Source organism: Sabethes cyaneus, chromosome 2 (genome assembly GCF_943734655.1).
Source record: "Sabethes cyaneus chromosome 2, idSabCyanKW18_F2, whole genome shotgun sequence".
NCBI lineage: Eukaryota > Metazoa > Arthropoda > Insecta > Diptera > Culicidae > Sabethes > Sabethes cyaneus.
The window spans coordinates 72613642-72636950 of NC_071354.1; the positions used below are offsets into that span (position 1 = coordinate 72613642).

The 23309-nt window shown below is 42.0% G+C and overlaps 2 protein-coding genes across 4 annotated transcripts in view; both read left to right on the top strand.

The window, feature by feature from the left end:
• Positions 1–8915, top strand: part of LOC128735104 (protein CBFA2T2) — a 179707-nt gene extending 170792 nt beyond the window's left edge. For 2 of the 3 annotated variants that reach the window (XM_053829594.1, XM_053829593.1), the window contains 4 exons: positions 6391–6816; positions 6876–7055; positions 7123–7230; positions 7302–8915. In XM_053829594.1, the coding sequence (XP_053685569.1) occupies positions 6391–6816; positions 6876–7055; positions 7123–7230; positions 7302–7445 (858 nt within the window). In that variant the 3' untranslated portion in view covers positions 7446–8915. The remainder of the gene's footprint in view (positions 1–6390; positions 6817–6875; positions 7056–7122; positions 7231–7301) is intronic. The other variant, XM_053829595.1, reaches the window with a different exon arrangement.
• A 5428-nt stretch (positions 8916–14343) lies between these two features.
• LOC128736960 (6-phosphogluconolactonase-like) lies at positions 14344–16232 on the top strand. Its single transcript, XM_053831479.1, has 3 exons — positions 14344–14583; positions 14658–15154; positions 15717–16232. Exons 1-3 carry the CDS (start codon positions 14460–14462, stop codon positions 15852–15854), a joined length of 759 nt encoding a protein of 252 aa, XP_053687454.1. The 5' UTR covers positions 14344–14459; the 3' UTR covers positions 15855–16232.
• Positions 16233–23309: the final 7077 nt, after the last annotated feature.

Sequence of the window (23309 nt, forward strand, 5' to 3'; positions counted from 1 at the left end):
TGTAGAACAAAACCAGTCTAAAACCACCTCCTATGATGCCATACTACCGCACCCATCACATGTATGTAGGTACTTCTTATAGCACCCATGACCCGACAAAAATTGTGTCTGGTAAAAATTTACCTCACTGTGTCTTCCACCGATCCAGGATGAGATGATCTGGATCAGCCTATGGGTCCACCTGCCATGTTAAGCGTGGTCCCATTCCACCTGCCAGCTCCTAATAGAGTTCGGCCTGACTCTGTCCCGATTGCCCCTGACGTTCCTCTGCCTATGGCACTCACTATCCTCACGTAGAAGTATACATATGGGAATCATGCCTGCAATGACCCCGAGCGCATCCAGCAATACGGTGCGGGCACTCACACGCTATCCGCAGCGCTATCAGTCGAAACACTTTGTTCAGACATGCCTGATTGCGCTTACTACCTAAAGCCATGGCACAATCTAGTGCACCATACCTCTGTCCGGACATGGCAACGCTGCCCATCAGCCATCATCTCTTACTGCTGCTAGGTCCATAGCCGTTCGGCATAAACAGTGCAGTAAACGCTGTTGACGCCTTTGCACAAGTATAATCCACATGAGTGGAGAAGTTCAGCGTTAGGACGATACCGTCGGCGAAGCCTGTGATCCCGATTCCAGTGGGCAGCTCGAGCCTCAACACCCCATCGTACATGGCATTCCGAGCGTAAGACGACAATCGAGCCCTGTGGAGTACCCGCCACATCAGCTGTGTCAAATACTGGCGTCCAGTTGTAGAAGTAGCTTCTAATCACCCTGCATAGATGGTCCGGTACCCTCAACCTATGTAGAGTAGTGCAAGGGCGATCGCTTCCCAGCGAGCACGGGTAAAGGCGTTTCTGACGTCGATTGTAAAAAAGCAAAGCCTAGGTGCCACATTCCGTTATCGAAACTTGACCTTTCGTTTTTATATGACAGACTTCGGAGCCAGCTGTTAGAGGGTAATTGCAGGGCCAGTTGCTACGATCCTATTGACTCTAATAGCCTCTCCCAGTTGAGATTCGAACATACGACGACTGGCTTATTAGGCCAGCGTCATACCTCGAAGCCAACTGGGACTCCTGGGAGTCGTCGATTGTGACTTTGTCACAAATACCTGTCGCCCCGCCTCTTCTGTCTCATAGGCTTCTCGGTCCTCTCTATGACGGACTTGATGGCATCGGTAGTGGGCATCCCCTTGCGGTGTCCAAATTGCTTTCTTGCTAACTCGGTATCATTTTCCACAACGGGCGTTAGCCTGTTTAGCAACTTACCCGTTCTAGTAACTTACCGAATGTGTCAAGTAGGTAAATCGGCATGTACGATGAGGGATCCCCTGGTGGTTCTCCCGGCTTTGGTAGCAGTACCAGGTGTCGTATTCTACTAAGCCGTTCCAAAAAACTTCAGCAGTACCAGTGTTGAAAAATTCATAGCAGCAAAAACTCAATGAGATTTCAAGCACCATGAAGTTTCAAGCTTGATCAGAAGCGCCGAGCTCACATATGAATTTCTCTCGCTATTATATGCGATGTCCCTGTTGCTATGCGATGTGAACCAAATTCAGCTGTGAGCATTTTGCTTACTTCTTCCACAGCTGGCATTTCATACAACGAACCAGAGAGCGAAAAAGAATTAACCGCCAGAGAAAACATCAGCAGCGAAAAAAGCTAGCACACATTCATGAATTAAGATGGCAAACAAATTGGCGGAATTTACATTTTTCCTTCGCGGGAATCGACATTTTCTTAACTAGAAAGTAAAAAGCCTAATAAGAATTAGATAAACATGTAGGTTAAATGTGTGTTTTAGTTTAACTTTACGATTTGCTTAGAGATTCATTCTCTTACGCTCACTCACAGTTACGTATCCCACGAGAGAATGCCTATGCTGTTCACCAACGAATTTGTATGTATATGTGTATAGCTCCGGGTAGCAGTTGAAGCAAAGAAGAATGTGATCAAGCGGGAAGGATTTTTCATTTTTCTGGAAATTCGCATATTTCTGGGCAGTTCCGAAGCGGCTCTCTAAATATATCAGGGTATGCTTATATCGCCGCTTTCAGTGTCTCGTTCGGAGTCCGATCAGGACCGGGCACTTTCTTCGTTTCCATACCCCTGGCAACCGTAATGAGCTCCTCACACGTAGCCAGAACGAGAATGTCCTTCGCTTGACCGCATAGGGTCGGAGACCACCTCACTGGATCGTGTTGCAGGAATAGCCCTTCCACGATGACTTTCACCTTGTGTGGACAGGTTTCCGGCGGAGTAGATGCACCCGTCATCTTTTTCATCACCACCGGGTAAGTCAGGCCCTCAGGAATTTGAATCCACGTCACAGCATAACTGTTGAAAACAGGATTTCTTACTACGCCTAACCTCTTTGTTGAGCGCAAACCTAACCGCTATAAGCTCAACCCCACACACTTCGACATCCGCATCGGTTCGGCCCCTCTGCGTACGCCTTTTCGCTCTGTGGCATCGGGAGCGGAGGAGACCGTTCGTTCCACCAGTACCTATACTAAGCGGCGATCGTTCGTTGGCTGCCTGGCTCCTAAGCATTGTTATTTCACATGCTCGTGTTAGGATGTTAGTACAGCTCATTGGCACTCAGGTTTGAGCGATTGCTCTCTGCGCTGAGTGCTTCAACGAATAGGTCTTTATCGAAGGCTTTCACTTTCTACCTCCGCCCGGTCCACCTCAACCTTCGTGACGGTTGCATCCGTCATTCAATTTTGTACCGTATAGCTTGGTGTTCGCTATGCATGTACCCTCCAGCCCATGCTGGCTAACAACGTTGGGCTGTAGCAGGTAATATCGATGATCGATGTTGTACCCCCCTGTAAAAGGTACTAATAGAACCCACGTTTGCCAGCTTGGACAAAGCTATCAGTAAGCTTTGCCCCGTAGGGGTAGTAAACCTGCTACCCCATTCGACTGCCGAGGCATTGAAGTCCCCAATGCCCCCCCCCCCCCCTCCAATGACAACCGGTCAAACGGTATGCCTTTCACAACGTGATATCTAAAGAAGCCATCTCGACTTTGAGCTGCTCCCTTAGAGCATTTTTCAGGTCAATTGCCATCGTAGCCTCGTCGAGGTTCTTACACTCGATAAGAGTACGCTGCTGTCTTGCCCAGGGACTTCTCCTCCATCTTTTTGTACTTCAAGCTGTGGATCGTCGGGTCGTTTTTGAGCTCGAAAAGTATTCCCCCCCTGGATACGGCGGGTCTTTACCACATTGGTCCCAAGCTCTTGCAGCGTGGGGTCGGCTTTCACCTTACGGAGTAGATCAGCGTGCGACAGTCTGCCTATCAGCTTCACTACCAATACCCTCTTCGATTTCGGCTTTGCAGGCGCGACCTCCCTCGGTTTATTGGTAGGCGGTTTGCGACTAACCACCCGCCATTCGTCTTCGATCCTGGTTGCACCATTCGGGACCTCTTCCTTCTGCTTGTTGGTTGAAGCGTGATCAGCTCGCTGCCTCTTTACCAGCAGAGCCGTAAAGAGCGTCAGCTCGTCGTCAGGCGTCGCCGCTTTGCATATGCAGGTGTGCGCGTCTGACTTGGCAAAGCCAAAGCCTTAGCGGCCATGGTCTGAGCTTCGGCGATCTCACATCGCTTTAGAAACTCTTAGCTATCCACCTCGTTAGCTACAGCGGTAGAGCGGAGGGTCATCGCTAGCTTTTTATGTCGAGGTGGATATTTGACCGCGAGTTGATGAACGAGTACAACTCGTTCGCCACCCTTTTTGCCTCCTTCAGCTTACTACTAGCTGGAGGTAGCACTACTCCCGTATCAACAGGATTCGCAACTTCCTCTATGCAAGCAGTGAGACCATGCGAAGATTGTACTACTATCCTTCATGAGAATAGGATGCAGAGCTAAATCGGTACCAGTCAAGAATATATCATCTGAGCCTACAACCACCGACTTTAACGTGGGCGACGGGCTTAAACTTCTCAAGGGTTCGGTCCTTGGCCGGCGCTTCTCTTAAGCAAAACAAGCAGCTGCTTGGAGCGTCACTTCGAGAGGGCGCCAGTTGGCCTGCATTCAAAAAAACAGTAGAATTAAATAAATAAATGGTTAATATAATACTTTCTTCCTTCTGCTTTAGCAGCATAAATCCGGGATGGCAAGTGGTGTATCTAGAGGTACTCTCCGCTGAATTGAGTTCTGGGCTATTTGCCGCCAATTCGTTGAGCATCTCGAATCAAGCAAATCGGCTTCAACCTGGTCGAGCCATCTAATAAGTTGGGTCTCTCTATTCCTAAAGGCCCTCATACACGTACGAACATGTTGGCCGAAAATGTTGGTGAATTCAATTCAATCAATAACGCATCAACATTTTATTCGTTTCCAACTCAACATACGCGTACGTGTATGGGAATCTTAAGGCCGATGGAGGTCTAGAAGAAAACAGATTCACTGCACGGTATTCTTGCGACGTGACCGACCAATCGTACTCTCCCAACTTTCGACAAGTGTACTTTGAGAATCATGCCAAGTAGTGCCTGCAGTGCATGGTTCATTCGCCTACGCCATTTTTCGCTTTCCATTTGCACTCCACCTCCTCCTGATGAAAATCTGTTCCCAACTAAACACAACAATCAAAACACTCAGATAAACGTGGTGGGAAAGTGGTAAAGATGATATTAAATTATTTAAAAAAAATTCGGGGGAGATTTTCGAATCTTTTAGAATCCGCAATCAGCAGATTCATCTTCGATGAAGTACCAAGGTATGAGGACGAAGGTCTGAAGTAACAGGAAATATGAACCGAACTTTTCCATTTTTGAAGGTTTATCATTCTAATAATGGGTTTCAAGAAACCGACAATTATTCAAAAGAAATTGCGGTTAACTGTGACCAGTGTTGCGAAGCCCGTACTTGTGTGGGCTAATTTTCTCACACACGCGTACTCGTTCTAATGAACACGCCGACATAAGCATTCCTTTCGGACTCCCGCTCTTGTTTATTCATGCACTGTAACGAATCCTGCGAGTGTGTATTTAGCTAACAGCCCCGGTCGTCGCTCTCGCACGTCATTGCAACCTGAGCAAGTGATACCGATCACTCGCGAGGACTCGCACTACCCCCGCGAGTAGAAACGAGGGCGTAAGATGAAGAAGAAAACAAAAAGTAATGCAAAATCTGCATTCCAGCCTGCCGCTAGTCCTCACGGGCAGCTGGCTACTCACGAATTGTTTGCCTCGTGAGTGGTTATGCAGAAAGACGCATTCTAAGGGCGCCATTTTGCGAATTTGCGTGGAGCGACAAATTGGCTAGCGCGGGCCTTGGTTCTTCCAACGGATTAAGTCTGTGAACCGCATTCTTCTAATCGGACTAGTCTACTAGTTGCAAAACAGCACCAGGAAACTGAACTTGTATGAACAGTTGTCGAATTTTGATTAGATCAGCTCATTTCTCTAAGGCAGTCAAAAAAGCTTCTTGGAAGGCATCTAGTTGATCCGTAGGGATTTGAGTGACGGAATAATCCTCAAAGTGGCTCTTGATCTACTCTACAAACTTCCGGTAAGATATGCCGGCAGTGGAGATCCTTGATCACTTTTGGACTTCTCCGATCTTTACTACACCAGCATATCTTCCCCAAACACGACCGGCAGGGTATGTACTTACTTCCGCTCGTAACACCTTGACTTCTTTAAAACCGGCTTCTCGTCACCTCTAAGGAGGCTCCAATTCCCGAGAGTGCTTGACAGAGCTCGGGAGTGAATGAGCCATGGTTACTGCAGAGCCTTCTCTGTGGAGAACCCAGATATAAGCGGATTCTTCATTCTTCTCTTTTCGTTCCTTGTTTCTTTGTTCTTCTTCCGTTGTGCTGGAAGGCATTTCAGTCAGTTATTTTATTCAATTCGCTATGAGTTAGCCTAATTGTAATGTACACTAAAGTCGCTTTTTACGTGAAATTTTGTTTTTTACGCGAATTTTGGAATTTACGCGGTTTTTTCACGCGAATTACGGATTTTACGCGGTTTTTTACGCGAATTTCGGAATTGACGCGGTTTATTTTTACGCAGGACGTATCCTATGCGTAAAAAGTAACTTGAGTGTAATCTTCTGACTCGCAGTCGCACTCCGAAAAAGTGAGGCTGCCTTTATTGCTATGGAAAAGAAAGTTCATAGTTTTTCTGCTTTTTTCTGAATATTTTCTTATTGCTGAGGAAATCTACTTACATTTTCATATAAAATATTTTGCTTGTGATACTTAGTTAAAAAAATCGCAAAAATTCCCTTGGAGTATTCTAAGAAAATTGCTAAACTCGATTTTTTAAATTTGTTTTCTTTCATAAGTCCATGCCCGTGTACCTTCGGACCATTTTATGTGATAATTTTGAAAAATGTCCTAAAAAATTCTATGTTACCATTTCAGCATTCCATTCACCGAGACGATCGGGATTTGCGGGGGCCATCCAGCGAAGCTCACCGACCAACAAGGATTCCACCGGGTGGTGGCAGTGGTGGTGGCGGCGCTGTCGGTAACAGCAGTGGTGGCAGCGGCAGCAGCATCGGAGCCAGTGCATCGGCTAACAGTATCAGCGCTGGAAATGCCGTCAGCGGTATGAACGCTGTCCCAGCGGGCGCTAGTGGAGAGGAAGAATGGAAAAATATTCACACCATGCTAACGTGCATTTCGGCGATGGTCGAAAAGACCAAACGCGCCATCTCGATTCTGCAGCAGCGGGGCATCGAAACGCACGCCCGTGACCATCAGGATAATTCGATAGCGGACATGAAGCGCCAAACGGAAGACAAAATTGCCGAGTTCCGACGAAGTGCGGAGGAGTCGGTTAATCAGGTTAGTCTACTAGGTGCGTTCATTGCGTTGGATTTTACATTAATTGCGATAATCAACAGGTTAAACGTCAAGCAGTGATTGAAATCCAGCGAGCGGTGGCAGCAGCGGAAGCACGAACCATTGAAATGTTCGCCCAGGAAAGGTTAAAAATGGAGAAAATGCTCAGCGACATTCACCGCGGTACCGCAGATTCGGACCCGGACGGATCAACCGGGGGAAGCCAGAACGTTAGTACTCTTGTAATGGCGCCACTAAACTTGCGCAGGTGACGGTGAGACTAACTACTGCTACTACTGTCTGTTGCAGGCTTGTTGGAACTGCGGTCGGAAGGCAAACGAAACCTGTTCCGGGTGCAACCTGGCCCGGTATTGCGGCTCATTCTGCCAACACAAGGACTGGGATCAGCATCATCAGGTGAGATACGGTGCTCGGTGTCTCGTACGCTACAAAAAACTTTGACACTTTGTCCTTTCACCAATTTGTAGGTCTGCGGCACATCCCGAGCGGAAAATGCCTTCCAGAAGCACGCGGCAAGCGCAAGAGCTGCATTGTCCTCCCGTTCCACGACGCCACAGCAGTCTCAGAGTAGCAATAGCACAGCAAATGGAACGACAACCGCCGCAAAATGACGGACTAAACCATTGAAACCGAAGAAGAAGTATCTATGCTAGTCAAATCGTTCAGTACCACAGACACATACACATACGCATGCTCACACACATACACACACAAACACAGAGATGTTCCTCTATCATACCAGGATAGTCGAAATCGAACCATTTCTTACTTTAAGGTAGACTCTACACTTACATCCTAATAGTAATATTAAGTTGTGTACAACCATTAGCCTAGATTCGAACTAGCAACGCAGCAGGTTTGATCAGTTCTAGGACTTTCGAGTGGAGAAAAGAATGAAACATGACCAGTTTTGAACTACCGAGCCTCGTTTTCGACGGTGAATAGATATAGACTTTCAAAACAGTGCAATAGCAATTTTAGATGTAGAAAAACCGCCAACCGATCGATTGAACCTAGTTGAGAGCTAGTAATTTTACTTAACGTACCTAGATGTAAAGTTGAACTGCGCAAAAAATGCTTTTTCTCTAGAAAGTTTGTCAATTCACTCCTAGAGCACTGTGCTAAGAAATACCAGTCAGTAAGAAGCTGATTGAGGGGGAATGTGGTCCTCCCAGTATTGCGTTTTTTAGACATCTCCAACCAACCGGCATTTATGAAGCACGTGTTTTCAACCATACTGCGCCGAATCCTGTTCGCGTCTCTCCGTTTACCACCGAAAACACGTGCTAGCTCTCTCTTGTTTTTGAGTAGATTCACATAATTACTACAATAGCCAAGTTGACGGTCAGTCAGTTAGTCAGTAGTTGTAATAAATCAGCACACATACACAAAGTTTCCTTTTATCACAATAGTAGTAGATACGTAGTTACTTTAAGACTATGCACTTTATGGGTACCAAAAAACCGAGTTGAACCTTACAAAGAACACACACTTTCGAGGCTATTAAACCCTTAGACAGCGTCTCCAAAGATTGATCGGTGGTCTGTTTGTGTAACTTTAAGCTTTCGACTATAAATGGTACGTAACACAAAGATCTACTCACCAGTTCACCCCTCTTAGTAAGGCGTCAATGTATGACCTACCTAGTAGTTACTATCGCAAGTTGTTATCTAATTTATTGCCCACTTAGTTGATATTGATCTGAAAGCACATCCTGCGCATGATTTAATCACACGCAAACGTGCGGTTGCATTACCGTAGCATCCAAAGTAAGTATTCGAATTGTGTAGAGCAGTTGGTTAGAATCTCTAGCGAAAGAGTCCGTAGAACAAATATAGTCGCTCTACCCCACAACCGGGACAGTACCGAAGCCACTATCGGTGAATTAACTGTAAATAAAAATCGAATCTACACTCCCACCCAATCGGGATCGGGATTAACATGAAACCTAACCCATTATTATGTAGCAAGCACACATTCTCACTCACCCCTGCAAACTGCGTCCCGATTTGAGCTACTTATAAAATTGATTCACTCTTGCAACAACCGAAACCGGAAAGCAGAAATAAAGTCTCATTTGTTTGTACAACTGAAGTGTTTGTTTCTTTTATGGATTACTAAATGTTAGAATTTATTAAGTTTTTAGCAGAAAAAGGACAGGAATGCTATTTGTTACAGGGTCTTGAACAGATGATGAGATAAGCTTAAGCTTGGCCAGATTATGCACGACTATGGACTTTCGAATTGATTGATGGGATTGGCCAAAGTGGAGATGAACCGGGCAATACGCATAGTTTAAATTTCTTAGACACTGTCGAGTCTCATGGAATCTTCAGAAGGATTACCGCAAGTGAAGTGGGCTTTCGTACTTACTGCTCAATATTGCTCTGCAAAGAAACAAGTATCTGAAAATCCATCCAGACTCCATCGGTGATATCAACGGCATGACACGAAGCTTTGAGATAACTGAAACATACATCAGATTAAAATTTTCATCCAACCGAATTTGTTAAACCAATAATGTGCAAACTCGTCGCGTCGCAGGTTTTTCGCACTCTGGCCTTTTTTAGGGTAACAACACGTCCTGTTACATGATTTACCAGAACTTGTCCTGTTTCCGCATGCGTTGTCCTAATTTACAGTGAAAAATCCTGCAAATGAAACCCTGCTTTACTGAAAAAATTGCAATACAAATGATTTTTAAGTCCTGTTTTCGTATGACTTAGGAAAAAAAGCGCCAGGGGCGGGACAGGGATCGTGAAGAATTAGAACAACTATTCGAGTTAACGAATAGAACGCGCAAGTTATATGTGAAAGTGAAATAATCTTCTAAAAGATACATGCTGAAATCTGACATGAGTGGAGACGAGGAGGGAAACAGATCACAAACAAGCGCGAGGTAGTCGACAGCAGTCAATCTGCTGGATGAGTACATGGAAAGTATGGTTTGTCCAGAAAAAAACGATCGGATCGATTGCCGCAATTACCACAATATTACACGGTTCAACGCCGCCTACAAGGTGCTCTCCCAGATTTGGTAACGCCGCCTGTCCCCAATAGCAAGAGAATTCGTAGGGCAGTATCAGGCGGACTTTATGGGAACCCGTGCTACTACGGATCAAATTTTTACATTCAGACAATTCCTTCCGATATGTCGGGCGTACAATATGTCCACTTATCATATTTTCGTGCATTTCAAGGTAGCATACGATACAGTTGAGCGCGAAGAGCTATGACAGTTAGTGCACAAGAACGGTTTTTCGGACAAACTAACACGGCTAATCATAGCTACCCTAAAGCGAATGATGTTCTACGCACGTGCTTCGGTAGCACTTTCGAATTCTATCGAAACGTTCGATGGACAATCTCGTAATGTTATTTAACATCGCTATTGAAGGTTTGAGCATATGCGTCAAAACAAGAGAAACGATCTATACAAAAGTAACCAACTCCCAACAGACGAACTTTGACATCGTTACTAGACACCTTGGGTTAGCGGAGACCACCTACGCTGATCTTAAAACGGAGTATCGTATACGAAAGTGAAAGTCGGGAGGCTACGGTGGCCCAGCCATGTCGCAAGGGTGTACCACCGATACCAGGAATAGAGAGGCCCTATATACTGGATAGCTCAACCAGGCTGAAGCTGACTTGCGAGTGTCGAGATGGTCAACGAATTAGCGACGAGTACAATGGAGACAAGGTCTTGATACCACTCCGGCTCCATACGGTGTGGCTTCTTCTTTCCTTGTCTCCTTTAGCGTGGTTTTTTGAGCATTACCAGATTCCTTGGCAAATTTTCCATTGGTTTTCGATGCAATTTCGACGATAGTTAAGTTTAGCTGGCTTACTGAAACTCACCATAGCATTCATACAAAAACATTTGGCTCTAAAACAGTGCTATCTGTATGGTTTATAATGGTACATCGTCACGGTCATCATATTTGTCTAGCGTTGTTTGAGTTGTATCTTCTCTAGTCTAAACATAGGGAAAGAGAAAGATTAGGTTGGTCAATTTGTCGAATCTAAAAGGATTATGTCGCGTCGTAGTCTCGTGCACTCTGTAAGTGACCAGCTCGTCTGTCGCTCTCGTTCAACGTCCACGCTTCTTGCGTCGACTTAACGTGACATTGTGGCGCCCATGGTGGAAGTCCAAATTGGCGTCCCCTCGCTTCCTAAATCAGTGTTCACTCTAAGTATAAAACGATTTCCGTACTCCGTTTTAGCGTGACTCGAACTAAAATATTTTTATTGCAGTTTTTATAAAATAGGAATCAGATTTAGTACTTACAATAAGTGTCTTCTTAGGATATCGAAATGAGAATCGATTTATATTCAAAAACAGTTTCCGAACACTAACCTTTAGTTTCCGAACACTAAACCTTTCGAGTATTCGATCAGATGTGCACTTTTAGCTCTTTTGTATCAACAAAACCACCAGATATTCTACCCACTTTCTTACAGAAAATGGACAGCGTTATAAATTCCGAGCACCTGGTTTCACTTTGGGACATATCCGGAAAATTGTCGGAAAGTAGGCAGATACCTAAAGGCATACCAAAGGTAGATAAGAGAGAAAATCTTGCATAAGTCTTTCAGACCAATAAGTCTGACATCAACGTTTCTCAAGTTGATGGAGAAAATCATGGATAACTGTATCCGCAATGAGTTTTTAAAAAACTCCGTTGTATGGAAATCAACATGCATACCAACACGGTAAATCTCCAGAAAATGCATTGCACTGCGTACTGAAGTTAATCGAGAAATCGCTCAAATATCAAGAGACGGTATTTTGTGCTTTTCTTGATATTGAAGGCGCTTTCGAAAACACGCCTTTCCTCTTAATTGATACGGTTGTAGTGTTATCATGTGTGGCTCTCTTTCAAAATGAAATCGATCACGCTACAATGAGCTAGATTCAAAAAAATGTTTTCGAGCAGAATAATCCTAGCATCACTGGGAGAGACGTCGCTCACGATTTTGGCGACGAAAGGAAGTCCACAAGTAGTTCTCTGCTTCTTGCTTTGGTCACTAGTGGCAGATGCATTCCTTCACAAGCTATCGCAGCTTTGTTATGAGGTTATTCTATTGGTTACACCGCCAAAGGAAGGTTTGATGCAATGTCTAGATTATGCTGTTAGTAAAGCTTCTGGTTGGAATCAAATACAGGGTTGTAGACTAAACAGTTAAACAGTGAACTACGTACAATCAGGGGGCTTCTAACTGGACAGAGTCCCGCTCTTTATTATTTAAAGTACCCCAAGTAACATTTTTGTTGTATAATAGCTTATCAAGCACTTGTTCTACGGGAATTAGCTGTACAATAGTTTAGTAAGCTATTATGCAACAAAAATGTTACTTGGGACCGTATGGTCGCCATCTACCGCTCATTTAAAAACGATTCTAAATTAATTTGTCCCTAGAAAATCTAATTTGAAGTCCATCGAAACGCACTTTGCGTCATAAGATAGAAAAAATAATTGTGTTTACAAGCAAAATTTACTTGGTTTCTTAATATTTAATAATAGTGACAAAAGTAATGCAATCTCACGACCTCTTTTACCGCTCACTTGAAATACGGTGATCCATTCACCGCCCATATGGGTACTATTTACCGATCATATTTTTTATTGTTGCCTAAAAAATAAAATCCGCGTTTTGACCCATGTTTTGGGTTTGGCATTTATAGCAGAATAAAACGCTAATATAAATACTATTGACCTGTTTCACGTTATTTAGAAGAATAGCTTTTAACCGACGCAACAAGTTCGCTTGCGCTAAAAATTAATTTAGTCATTTACATTTTGCACTCGATGTTAATGAACACGCGATGCACGCAATCGAAATAACGTTTTTCGTTCCTCACTATATGAACATAGTGTAAATTTATGTCTAACTCGTTTCGTTAAACATACAAAATTATTGTTCGTCAATAGTTTTTACAATGAGGTATTTTTAAAAGATATAAGCATTTTTTGTTTGAAGTGAGCGGTAAATGAAGCTGAGCGGCGAATGGTGACCTTATGCTATATTGGATGATGTAGACACCTGCCCCTTTTGTAACTCTGAACTAGGAAGTACGCATCTGCACTGCAATTGCAAGTTTCTTTCTTACTCCATACCAAGTATATAATCCAAATTCCAAAAGGTCATTGATTTTATTAGCCATGTAGGACCGAATTGGAGCACATGATTACAACTATCTAGCCCAACTTCACCAATGGGTTTGAGCCAGCGGGGTGCTATCCCTATCTTAACGAACGGTGTTTGACAGTCGAATTAACGAAGGGCGCTATTTCAAGAAATGCAAGAAATAGCGCCCGTCTGACAGGTAGATTTGCTGCCAACCTTATTGTCGAGATGTGCTGAGATGTTGGCAACAAAAACATGGCACCCATCGCAAGCCCCTGGTTTGAGCAGTACGTAATCCATGACAGCAATCGAAATCTGTCCCAAAAGACGATCTTTAAGATTGTCACAGTGACGTTTTAAGCCAATTCTAGATAGAATTAACAAAAGGGCGAATGTCGCAAATGTAAACAAAACGGGTGAGAGTTATTTTTTGCTCGACCAGCATAGGAAAATCAACCCTCACTCGGTTTGTTTACGCTTGCGACATTCGCCCTTTTGTTAATTCTATCTTCAATTCTCTTTTGGCATACAAAAAGGCCTCGCTGCCTAATCTGCATTGGGCCTCGCGCGGTGTAACGCCGGCTCTGAAATCTAATGCCGAACTGTCGACGCGTGAGTGTTGACATAAGGAAAAATATTTCCCTTTTTTTTCTCACGCAAAACCCTGAACAGTGTCAGCAACGCAGACAAGGCCAATACAATATCCTCAATTATTTATAGTAGACGAGCTTGCTGGCTGCGAATTGATTGCAAACTCGCCCCAGTGTCATCATGTCCAGTCCACCAGCTAGCTAATCGGCGAGTCGGCATATGATAACACTCGGCGACTTTACAATCAACTCGCAAACTCGCATAATGTAATTGAGGCTTATAAAAGAAAACTTAGCGAATGTCAAACAGAAAAGGTCAATTAAAAAATATAGAATATTTTTAAAAATCGTAAAAATCCAGTTACTTTCTCATTCGCGTGTCTATATTACAGCATCTCTATATAATAGTAGTTTCCGAATTATGGCAACACTGGCTGCTACTGCGTCCACTGCGTCATCGAGCTAATCGAAATGAGTAGTGGTGTCCGATTTTCCTATTTTCAGTCTTTCGATACAATTAATTGATTCGAACATATTCTTTTACAAAACGATTATATATTGCATTATTTATGCACAGTTTTTTACCTAACTATCTAGTATCAATTTAACTGCTTATTTGAATGACTAATAATTCGTTGCTAAGTAGTTAATCATCAAATAAGCAGTTTTTTTGTTCTAGTCGGCTACTATAGAATAATCGGGTATTTGTCAAACATCACTACGCACGTTGAGGATGCACTTCTTCTTGTGCTCGTTTCGTTGACGTTCGTTGCTGTTTTTGTTGCTGAAGTTTAGCTGCTGCTAACAGAAAACAGAGTGACATCATATTGCTATTCTGAGAATATTCGTGTTCTAATCGTTCTATTAGTGAATATAAGTTACAATTTCTCGTTTACCGGCGCAATGAGTTCTACTCTAAGCTATTATGTTGTCGGAGATGCTATCTGCGATGAGATCCTGGGTTTACTGGAGAAATATGGCAATGAAACATTGCAAAAGCAGAGCCACTTTCGTGTCGGACTTTCAGGTGAAGATTAAAATACAATTTTTACTGCTGATAACTATACGTTTGTCCTTGAAATTACTTACTAATCATTTCAGGCGGATCTCTGGCTGATATTGTAGCGGAAGGGCTATATGACCTAAGAACTGACTTCAGTAAGTGGCAGATTTTTCTTTGCGATGAACGTATCGTACCGGTGGATAGCAAGGATTCAACCTACGGAATCTTTAAACGTGACCTTTTGGATAGACGCAGTGAAGTTCCGAAATCATCTTTTTACCCTGTTAATACTGCATTGAGCGCAACCGAAGCCGCTGTAGATTATGAGAAAACAATTCGGAAGGCTTTTAACTTGGAAAACAGTAAGGAAATTCCATCGTTTGACATGCTGCTTCTTGGCATCGGTCCCGATGGGCATACGGCTTCGCTGTTCCCGGGTCATCCACTGCTGGAAGAAAAAACCAAACTGATTGCTCCTATCGAAAACTCTCCGAAGCCTCCACCGAATAGAGTGACCATGACATACGCGCTTATTAACAACGCTAAAGTGTGTATGTTTGGTGCCCAGGGTAAATCTAAGGCGGAGATATTAAAGGTAAGTCTTCTAAATCTCTAACATGCTTCTGCTTGATTCAGAATTAGTCACAAATCACCGTGTCTATTAGCGCAATTGCACTGAATTTTGACATACCGTTATATCTAATATCTATATAATTTATTTTGCTGGCACATTTAAAATACTTTCTACACAGGAAAATAGATGCTTGAGTTCAGACGTGATTGTTACGTTTTCAGTTATAAGCTAGAATGCCGATTTTCACATGCCATGCGTATCACTTTTCATTTCTTTTCCAATGTGACATTGGCTCAATAAAAATCTCTAAGTTTATTCGCTAGAACGAAGAAATAAGTTCAATCCCATTGCCCAATAAATTGGCATTACACTTGAAATGATTCTCACGCTAAAATTATACTTAACGATTTGAATATGTTGAATTCTTTAATATTTTAAGGGCGATCAACTTATACTGTGGCTATTACTAATATTTTAACACTTGATTTATCAGTTCAAAATACACTTAGAGGACAAACAATCGGCATCACTCAGTGTGTCAATGCGTAACAACCATTTTTGTTTCCATTCCACTTTCCTTCAGAGAATTCTCGTGGACAAGGACCAGTCACTACCGGTGACCCGTGTTGATCCCGTCAACGGACATCTGATTTTCGTGGCCTGTGACGAAGCAGCCTCACTGGTCGATATCGATCCTACCCGCGAGAAGGATGACGATTAGTTGTTCGGTTGGGGAGAATTCAGAGTCGCTGTTCGCTGTACGGTGTATCACAAAGTGCATTTCACCTTAACAACGCTGGGTGCCTTCATTTTATGAAAGTGATTTGGTGACAAGTTTTACATGTGAATATTTTGATATTATTTTAAATCTCAGACGCCCGACTAATCCGGGTAGTATTTTGTTTGGCAAAAATGCATTTGGTTAAGGTCACGATTGATAAATTTAAAAGCTTAGCTATGCTTGTTGAAATTTGTTTAAATTGAGTTTGTTTTTGTTTTTCATTTGGCTTGATTTAGATCGATAATTGGTTGCAGAGGCAAGCAAGCCGAAAGTTCACAATTTTATATTTACAAATATTTTATCAATAAAATCAAATAAATCAGGTAAATAATCTTGTATAACTTGTTTAAAACTTTTGGCGCTTGGGTTAGCCATTCTTACACCGCTTAATCTTAAACTACGTAGGACCCAAATGTGTTTTACACTGCCTAAATTTGCAAAATCAGCCCAAATTCCACTTTGAAGTGGTCGGCATTTAATTTTCTAAAGAAGGGGTATCTATTTGTAAAGTGTACTATTATCACAATTTCTAGCTAGTAATAGGAAAGTACCTAACTAACATCTGATATTGTTTTTTCGTCTTTTTTAATGCCTGAGCAACGCGAGAAGAGAAATAATGCAAAGCAAAATTTGCAATGAGACTGATTAAATCGTTTCGAATAATCAATTGTGATTAAATAACTCAGTAACAGCGATAAAGCCTTGAATTTTTTCCCAGACCTTACCGCCTGTTGACGTAGGACTACGCAAAGTTGTGTATTTATAAATATAATTTTACTACGTTCTTGTGGTGCACTTTATGATATGAAAAATAAGGTCATTGCAAATTATTTTTAAAGTTTTCGTCACCCCCCTTTGAAATTGGTTTGAAAGATAGGGGGTAAAAGAATAATTTGGGATATAAGTCCATTTTTTTTTATTAAATTAATAAAATATGTGGGCTCAAAGTGTTAACGCTTCTAACACGAAACAGACATGGAAATTCAAACAAAGGAATTTCCGAAAATTTGAATAATCAAATCAATCATTGATTTTTTGAACGTCTTAGTGATATGTTTTCGCTTTAGAAATACTTATACATAAATCGATCAAAGAATTGTCTTTGCATTGAAAAAAAATGCAGAAACTATATATAGATTTCAGTACCTTCAAAATTGATTTAGAATAAAATAATCGATTTAACTAATTCTCACTTGATGATATATTTCTTTATAATAAAATGTTTTACTAAATTTGTTTTACAAAACAATTGTAGGTTATTGTATTTAAAAATTGACGGAATGGATCGAGTTTCAAACATTATGTACCAAATTTAACACCAAACTGGAATTGAATAACTGAAAACTGACTTCTAAATTAGGCATAAACGTAAATCAACAATTTTAATTAGTTTCCGTGATACCGTTGTAACTTGATAAGTTAATTTTAATGAAAAGAAAATTAGTTCTCGGCAGGGCCTGGCATCGTCGTAACAAATAAATGAAGCTGACTTTCTCTTACCATCGCTTCATCATGAAGCGGCTTGGTTCATTTGTTGAACAAAACGTTTCATGCAAGCTTCAATTGAAGTTGGTGACTGTTTCAATGGACGACGACTGAAAGTCAGACACGATTTGTCGATATTGAACGGCTTAATTGTAATATGCGTTGGATTATAAGAAATGTTACTCAAATTCAATTCATTTGCATTCAAAATTGTTGGCCTGCTCCTGAATATTTGATAGAAAAATACAAATGAAAAGTTAAAACCGATGAAGTCATGATGAAGTGAAACCCGTCTCACTGACGCTGACTGAAGCCAGTCTGAAAGCGAAGCGGTGCTCCTTTAGTTAAAACCGAAGCTTTACTGCTTCATTGCTGTGTGACTCGTGTGTGTTCGAAGATACTCATTTCCTTTGAAAAATTACCTGTGTAAGAGTGGATCTGCTTCAGAACCTTATACCGTGGACCCCCGTTCGTTTGGCCGTTTTTAATCTGAACACTTTTTAATTTGAACCCCGTTGGTTTGCACGACGTGCAAACTAAAAATGGTTCCAATGTCATTCTCAATATGGCATCATTTGCAAATGCGGACAATGCACATAAACACGATTTGTTTGTACTGATCTAGCGTGTTTAATCTACAGACGGTAGATAATCTACAGACGCGCAAAGAGAAAAATTACCAATTCGGCAACACTTTTTTTTGTTTATATTATTTAAACAGTTTTGGCAACTAGTCAGAATTGGATCAATCTTCCTATAATCAGCAGTAAGTTGCGTGAATCACCTGGTATGTTCCATGGAATTTCGCGAATTACGATGCATATTTTGCAAAGTGAAAAAGCCAATTGAATTTTTTAAAGCATTATATGATATATCCAAGGTAACTAATCCATATGTTTTTAGTAAATCAATAGTTAAAGTTTTAACATCTCTGGTAGATTACAAAACTTAGTCTTCCCTGCCTATACGAAACACAAGTTTGTTTACTTTGCTCATTTGGTGTCTCGATTTGACGGTTCGATTGGTGTTTTATGCCACGCTCTTTGCGCGTTTGTAGATTATCTACCGTCTGTAGTTTAATCTGTTTCACATTGCGTTTTCCCAACGGTTATGGTAGAAATCCGATCGGAAAATGAAATATTCGCTGCTTGCAACTGCCAACTGAATCAAACCACCAACACAATAACAAAGAACAGGGCAGCCATTTCAATCAAACTTCAGCATATTTAGGGTTACTAGTTCTTCAAATTAAAAACTAACCCCGTTAGTTTGCATGAGGAATCGTTCAAACGAACGGGGGACGCCTCTGTGGTTCAAAGGTACACGGGTACCAGTGAGCGACACGCCCTGGCAGGTGTTGTGGGTTCGAATCCGGTTATAATCTCTGATTACAGCTTGGTTCGACCCACGCACCTTCCAGCATTGGACAAAAGATAGGAGTCACAACGACAACTTGTTAAGCATAGCTACCTATTACCCCCCCCCCTTCCTTTTCACCCTTCCCCTTCATTCCCGGAAAAAAATCCTTCTCCATTACTTTCCCTTACCGTCCCTTCATCAATTGTAGAATCATCGTTTCAAAAAAAAAGAATACTTCATGCCAATGTATATGTCGGAACGAAATTGCAACATTGCAGTTGTTGCTCTTTCTCTCTCTGACTACAGTAATTTCAGTATGTCGCAGTTTGATCGCAGTTAGGTGCAATCGCAGTTTCAAACTGCTGAGTCCAGTTTGGTGGGAAGTGCGGTATACCGTGGACCCCCGTTCGTTTGACCGTTTTTAATCTGAACACTTTTTAATTTGAACCCCGTTGGTTTGCACGACGTGCAAATTAAAAATGGTTCAAATGTCATTCTCAATACGAAATCATTTGCTTATGTAGACAATACACTTAAAAACAATTTGTTTGTACTGATCTAGCGTGTTTAATCTGTTTCACATTGCGTTTTCCCAACGATTATGGTAGAAATCCGATCGCAGAATGAAATATTCGCTGCTTGCAACTGCCAACTGAATCAAACCACCAAAACAATAACAAAGAGCAGGGTAGCCAGTTCACACAAGTTCCAGCATATTTAGGGTTACCAGTTGTTCAAATTAAAAACTAACCCCGTTAGTTTGCATGAGGAATCGTTCAAACGAACGGGGGTCCACTGTATTGTCTGCATAAGCAAATGATGTCATATTGAGAATGACATTTGAACCATTTTTAATTTGCACGTCGTGCAAACCAACGGGGTTCAAATTAAAAAGTGTTCAGATTAAAAACGGTCAAACGAACGGGGGTTCACGGTACCGATCTGATTAGCATTTGTTCTCCATCAGCTTCGTGAGACGACGTATGCTCCTTGACTGAAATGTCGAAGTTGTCTGCAAATCCGAAGAATTGGCTCTTTTTACCGAAAATTGTCCCTCCCGTTTCGAAGTCCACTCGCTGGATCACCGGAACAAGCGCGTGCTGATATTCGACAGGTGGAAGCCGTTTTTTGATGAACAATGGGGATCTAACGGAAGGAGACGGAAGGGAATTTACCTGGGAGTGTACACAAACGATAGCAGCGCTCCGGCTCTCGACCTTCAGGATCCTTTCGGCAAGAAATCGAATAGCTGCCGACTAATAGAATCGCCGCAAAGGATCGACTCCCGGCAAAACTCTTTAATTATGTTAAGAAACCACCAGTAACGGCACTTTATTGCAAAATTTTCAGGATTTGTGAAGAGAAACTACCGAACGAATGAATGGAATGAGTGGTTTATTCCATCTACAAAAAAGGCGATCGCTGTAATTACTGCGACATTATGTTGATGAACGTCGGCTACGATGTGGTCTCGCAGATCTTTATACGTTGCTTATCCCAAATCCTTCAGAAATATCGAGAGTACAACGTTCCGACACATTATGGGACCTAGTCTGTAAGTCACATCGAGCCACTCGTCTCGACTAAGTCACTGTCGAGTGCGGGGAGACCGGGCAGCATAGCCGATTGTTGAATGACTAACTTTTTAGCGGTAGACTTAATCGAGTTACGCGACCAAATCGTGTCGCGTGTAACTAGCATAATACCTAAAGTGGACTAGTCGAGCAAAGTCACACTCGACGTGACTTACAGAATAGGGCCTAAGCCGTCACGTTGTCTCAACCCTCGTCGTGCCTGGAAGGCTCTCGAGAGTGTCCCCGAGATGCGCACGAAATTCATCACTCAATTCATGGTAGCTGTGATCAATCACTGGAAAACCGTGTTGGTGTTGCCATAGCGGGTCTCGTTCGACAGTATTGTATGCTGCTTTTAAATAAATAAAGATGTGTTACATTAGCACTTTGTACTTCCCACATTTCTGCAGGATCTGTCGGATGGTAAAATTTTTGGTCGCAGTTGCGCGAGCCTCCATGAAACCCGCCTGGTAGGTCCCTATGAAACCTTATGCTATCGTTGACAACCGGCGTAATAGGATCTAGGAGAGCGCCTTGTAAGCGTCGTTCACCATTGTTATGCCGCGATAGTTGCAACAGTCGAATCGATCACCCTTTTCGTAGATTGGACAAATCACTACTTCCATCCATTCCTCCGGTAGCTTCCTTCTCCTTCCAAATTTTGGAAATAATCTAGTGTAGAGCCGTTGCCGGCGCTTCTCGGCCATGTTCATAAAGCTCTGCCGGTCCTTGTAGGCACAGTTAGCAGCAGGACGAAGTCTTCTCTTATCTGGAAGAGAAAGGCCAAAACTGTAGGCATAGTTAGTAGCAGGACGAAGTCTTTCCTTACCTGAGAGAGAAGGACCAAAAATTTAGGCGCAATTAGCAGTATGACGAAGTCTTCCCTTACCTCGGTAGATACGAGATGGTTCGTCAGAATTAAAATGGTCACCAAAACAGGTTTACAGGTTTTCACCAAAACAGGTTTTCATAACATGGAAGCGATGGGAGAGTAGGCAACGTATTGCAATATTGCGTTGAATAGAGTAAGGAGGGGTAAAAGTGCGATGCTGGTAAAAGTGCGATTCAATGATTTATGGTTCAATGGTGCAGATTCCGAGTAAATTAACTACATTGGCATGGATGGGTGACTACTTTGACAGCTTGAATCTAACGTAAACTTTGGCTACTTACGAAGCATAGTTGCTGAGTTATGTGCAAATGTTATTTTAGGGCGGTTTTGGTGTAATTTTTCGTTATACGGTAAATACGATATCAACAGGAGTATATTACTTGTTGAAAATTTGTAGCAGCGTTTTACATCACTCACATATCTGTTTTGAAAATACGGTGAAAAGTATTTACAAAATATATTTTGCTTTGCCGTAACTTAATCTAACCCCGTCAAGCGCTTAGCGGGGTAAAAGTGCGATTCACGGACGGGGCTAAATTGTATAGCTAATCATATACAACTTTAGGCACTATATTACAGATACTGGAAATGGAAGATCTGCAGAAAACTGTGTGCTCTACAGATATTGGCCGAAGGAAAACAATGTTTTTCCGCTGATGAAACAAAAAACAAACGTTTGGAAAAGTTTCGATCTGACGGAGGCTTTAATACACCAGCGCAAAATAGAAAAGGTGAAAATTGAGAATATTTCTTACCAAAACATACCGCAGATTGAAGATAGTATGGTTTTGTTAGCTACTGTTGTGCTAATTTCATGGATTTGAGCTTCGCACTTTTGCCCCGCTAGTGGGGTAAAAGTGCGAATCGGCACTTGATCAGAAGAAAGCAGAATTTATTTTGCAAAACACTATTACCGCAGATGGCTTATAGTTGAATGTAAAGACATTGAGTTACTGCATCACTATAAAATATATTATGTTGTTGTCCCTCTTTATATCTCACGAAAATTGATGACAACTTCAAACATCGCACTTATGCCCCGCCCTACTCTACTTGTCTACTTGTAGCATCGCCGTTCTGGGTTGTGAAACTCTTGTGGGTACCGATTTGCGATACAATGACCAGGACATCATATTCGCCAGTTAAAGTTTCTAGACAAAAAAAAGTTTGCGAAATTTGTCTGCGTCGACTCAACTTTAAATATTGCAGATTTCGGACGAACAATATAATAAGAGAGACCTTTGAAGCTAACTGGTCCACATTAAATGGGTCGTTGAATTCAGCAGCGATCTTAAATATGAACCCATTACCATTGGTCTTGTCAATTAGGTATATCAGATATTACTTCGAGACCCTTCACGCGTTCCGCCTTATTCAGTTTTGCTGTGGAAATTTCATTATTAAATGAGCTTACCTGAAAACCGATCTGTGGATATGGCATAAAGAGTCAGTCGTTTACCACATTGGGGACCATCAAAAATCAGGATGAATGCCTCTAAAAGTGTCCTTAAAGGACCGGCACTATTTTGGCCAGATTTGGCATCCTACCATAATGCCCGACAAAAATAACAAATTTGTTCTCGTACCAAAAGAGAATGGCCCTTCAAACAATCCGGAACTACGCTCTATCGTGAAATTTTGGGACACCGTGAAGGGAAATCTTCGTAAGAGTTCTTGTAAGCTCTTACGAATATGTGGGGAAGATTGAAAAATAACTAGAACTGAACAAAGTTAAAAATGTCTTAACAACCCGGACAAACCAAAAAGATTCGCACGGAATCTGTGGGATTCCTCTCATTGGAATCGTGTGGTGGAATTCTGCATAAGATTCGTACAGAATACTGTGTTTGTTGAACCAGGATAGATCATTACACGGGAGCTCCTAACCACACTTTTTTGACAGTAGTTGGTGGTTTGTTTACACGGTGTTAAAGTTTGAATTGAGTTTTCTATCTTTGTCCGGCAGATAATGATAAAAAATTATAGTTTTTATTTAAGAGAAAGTACCTTGCATGCATTTTAAAGCACCTGATGCAGTAATCCTTCACGAAATTTCAAATCGGAACTGCTGGATGTGACAAAAAA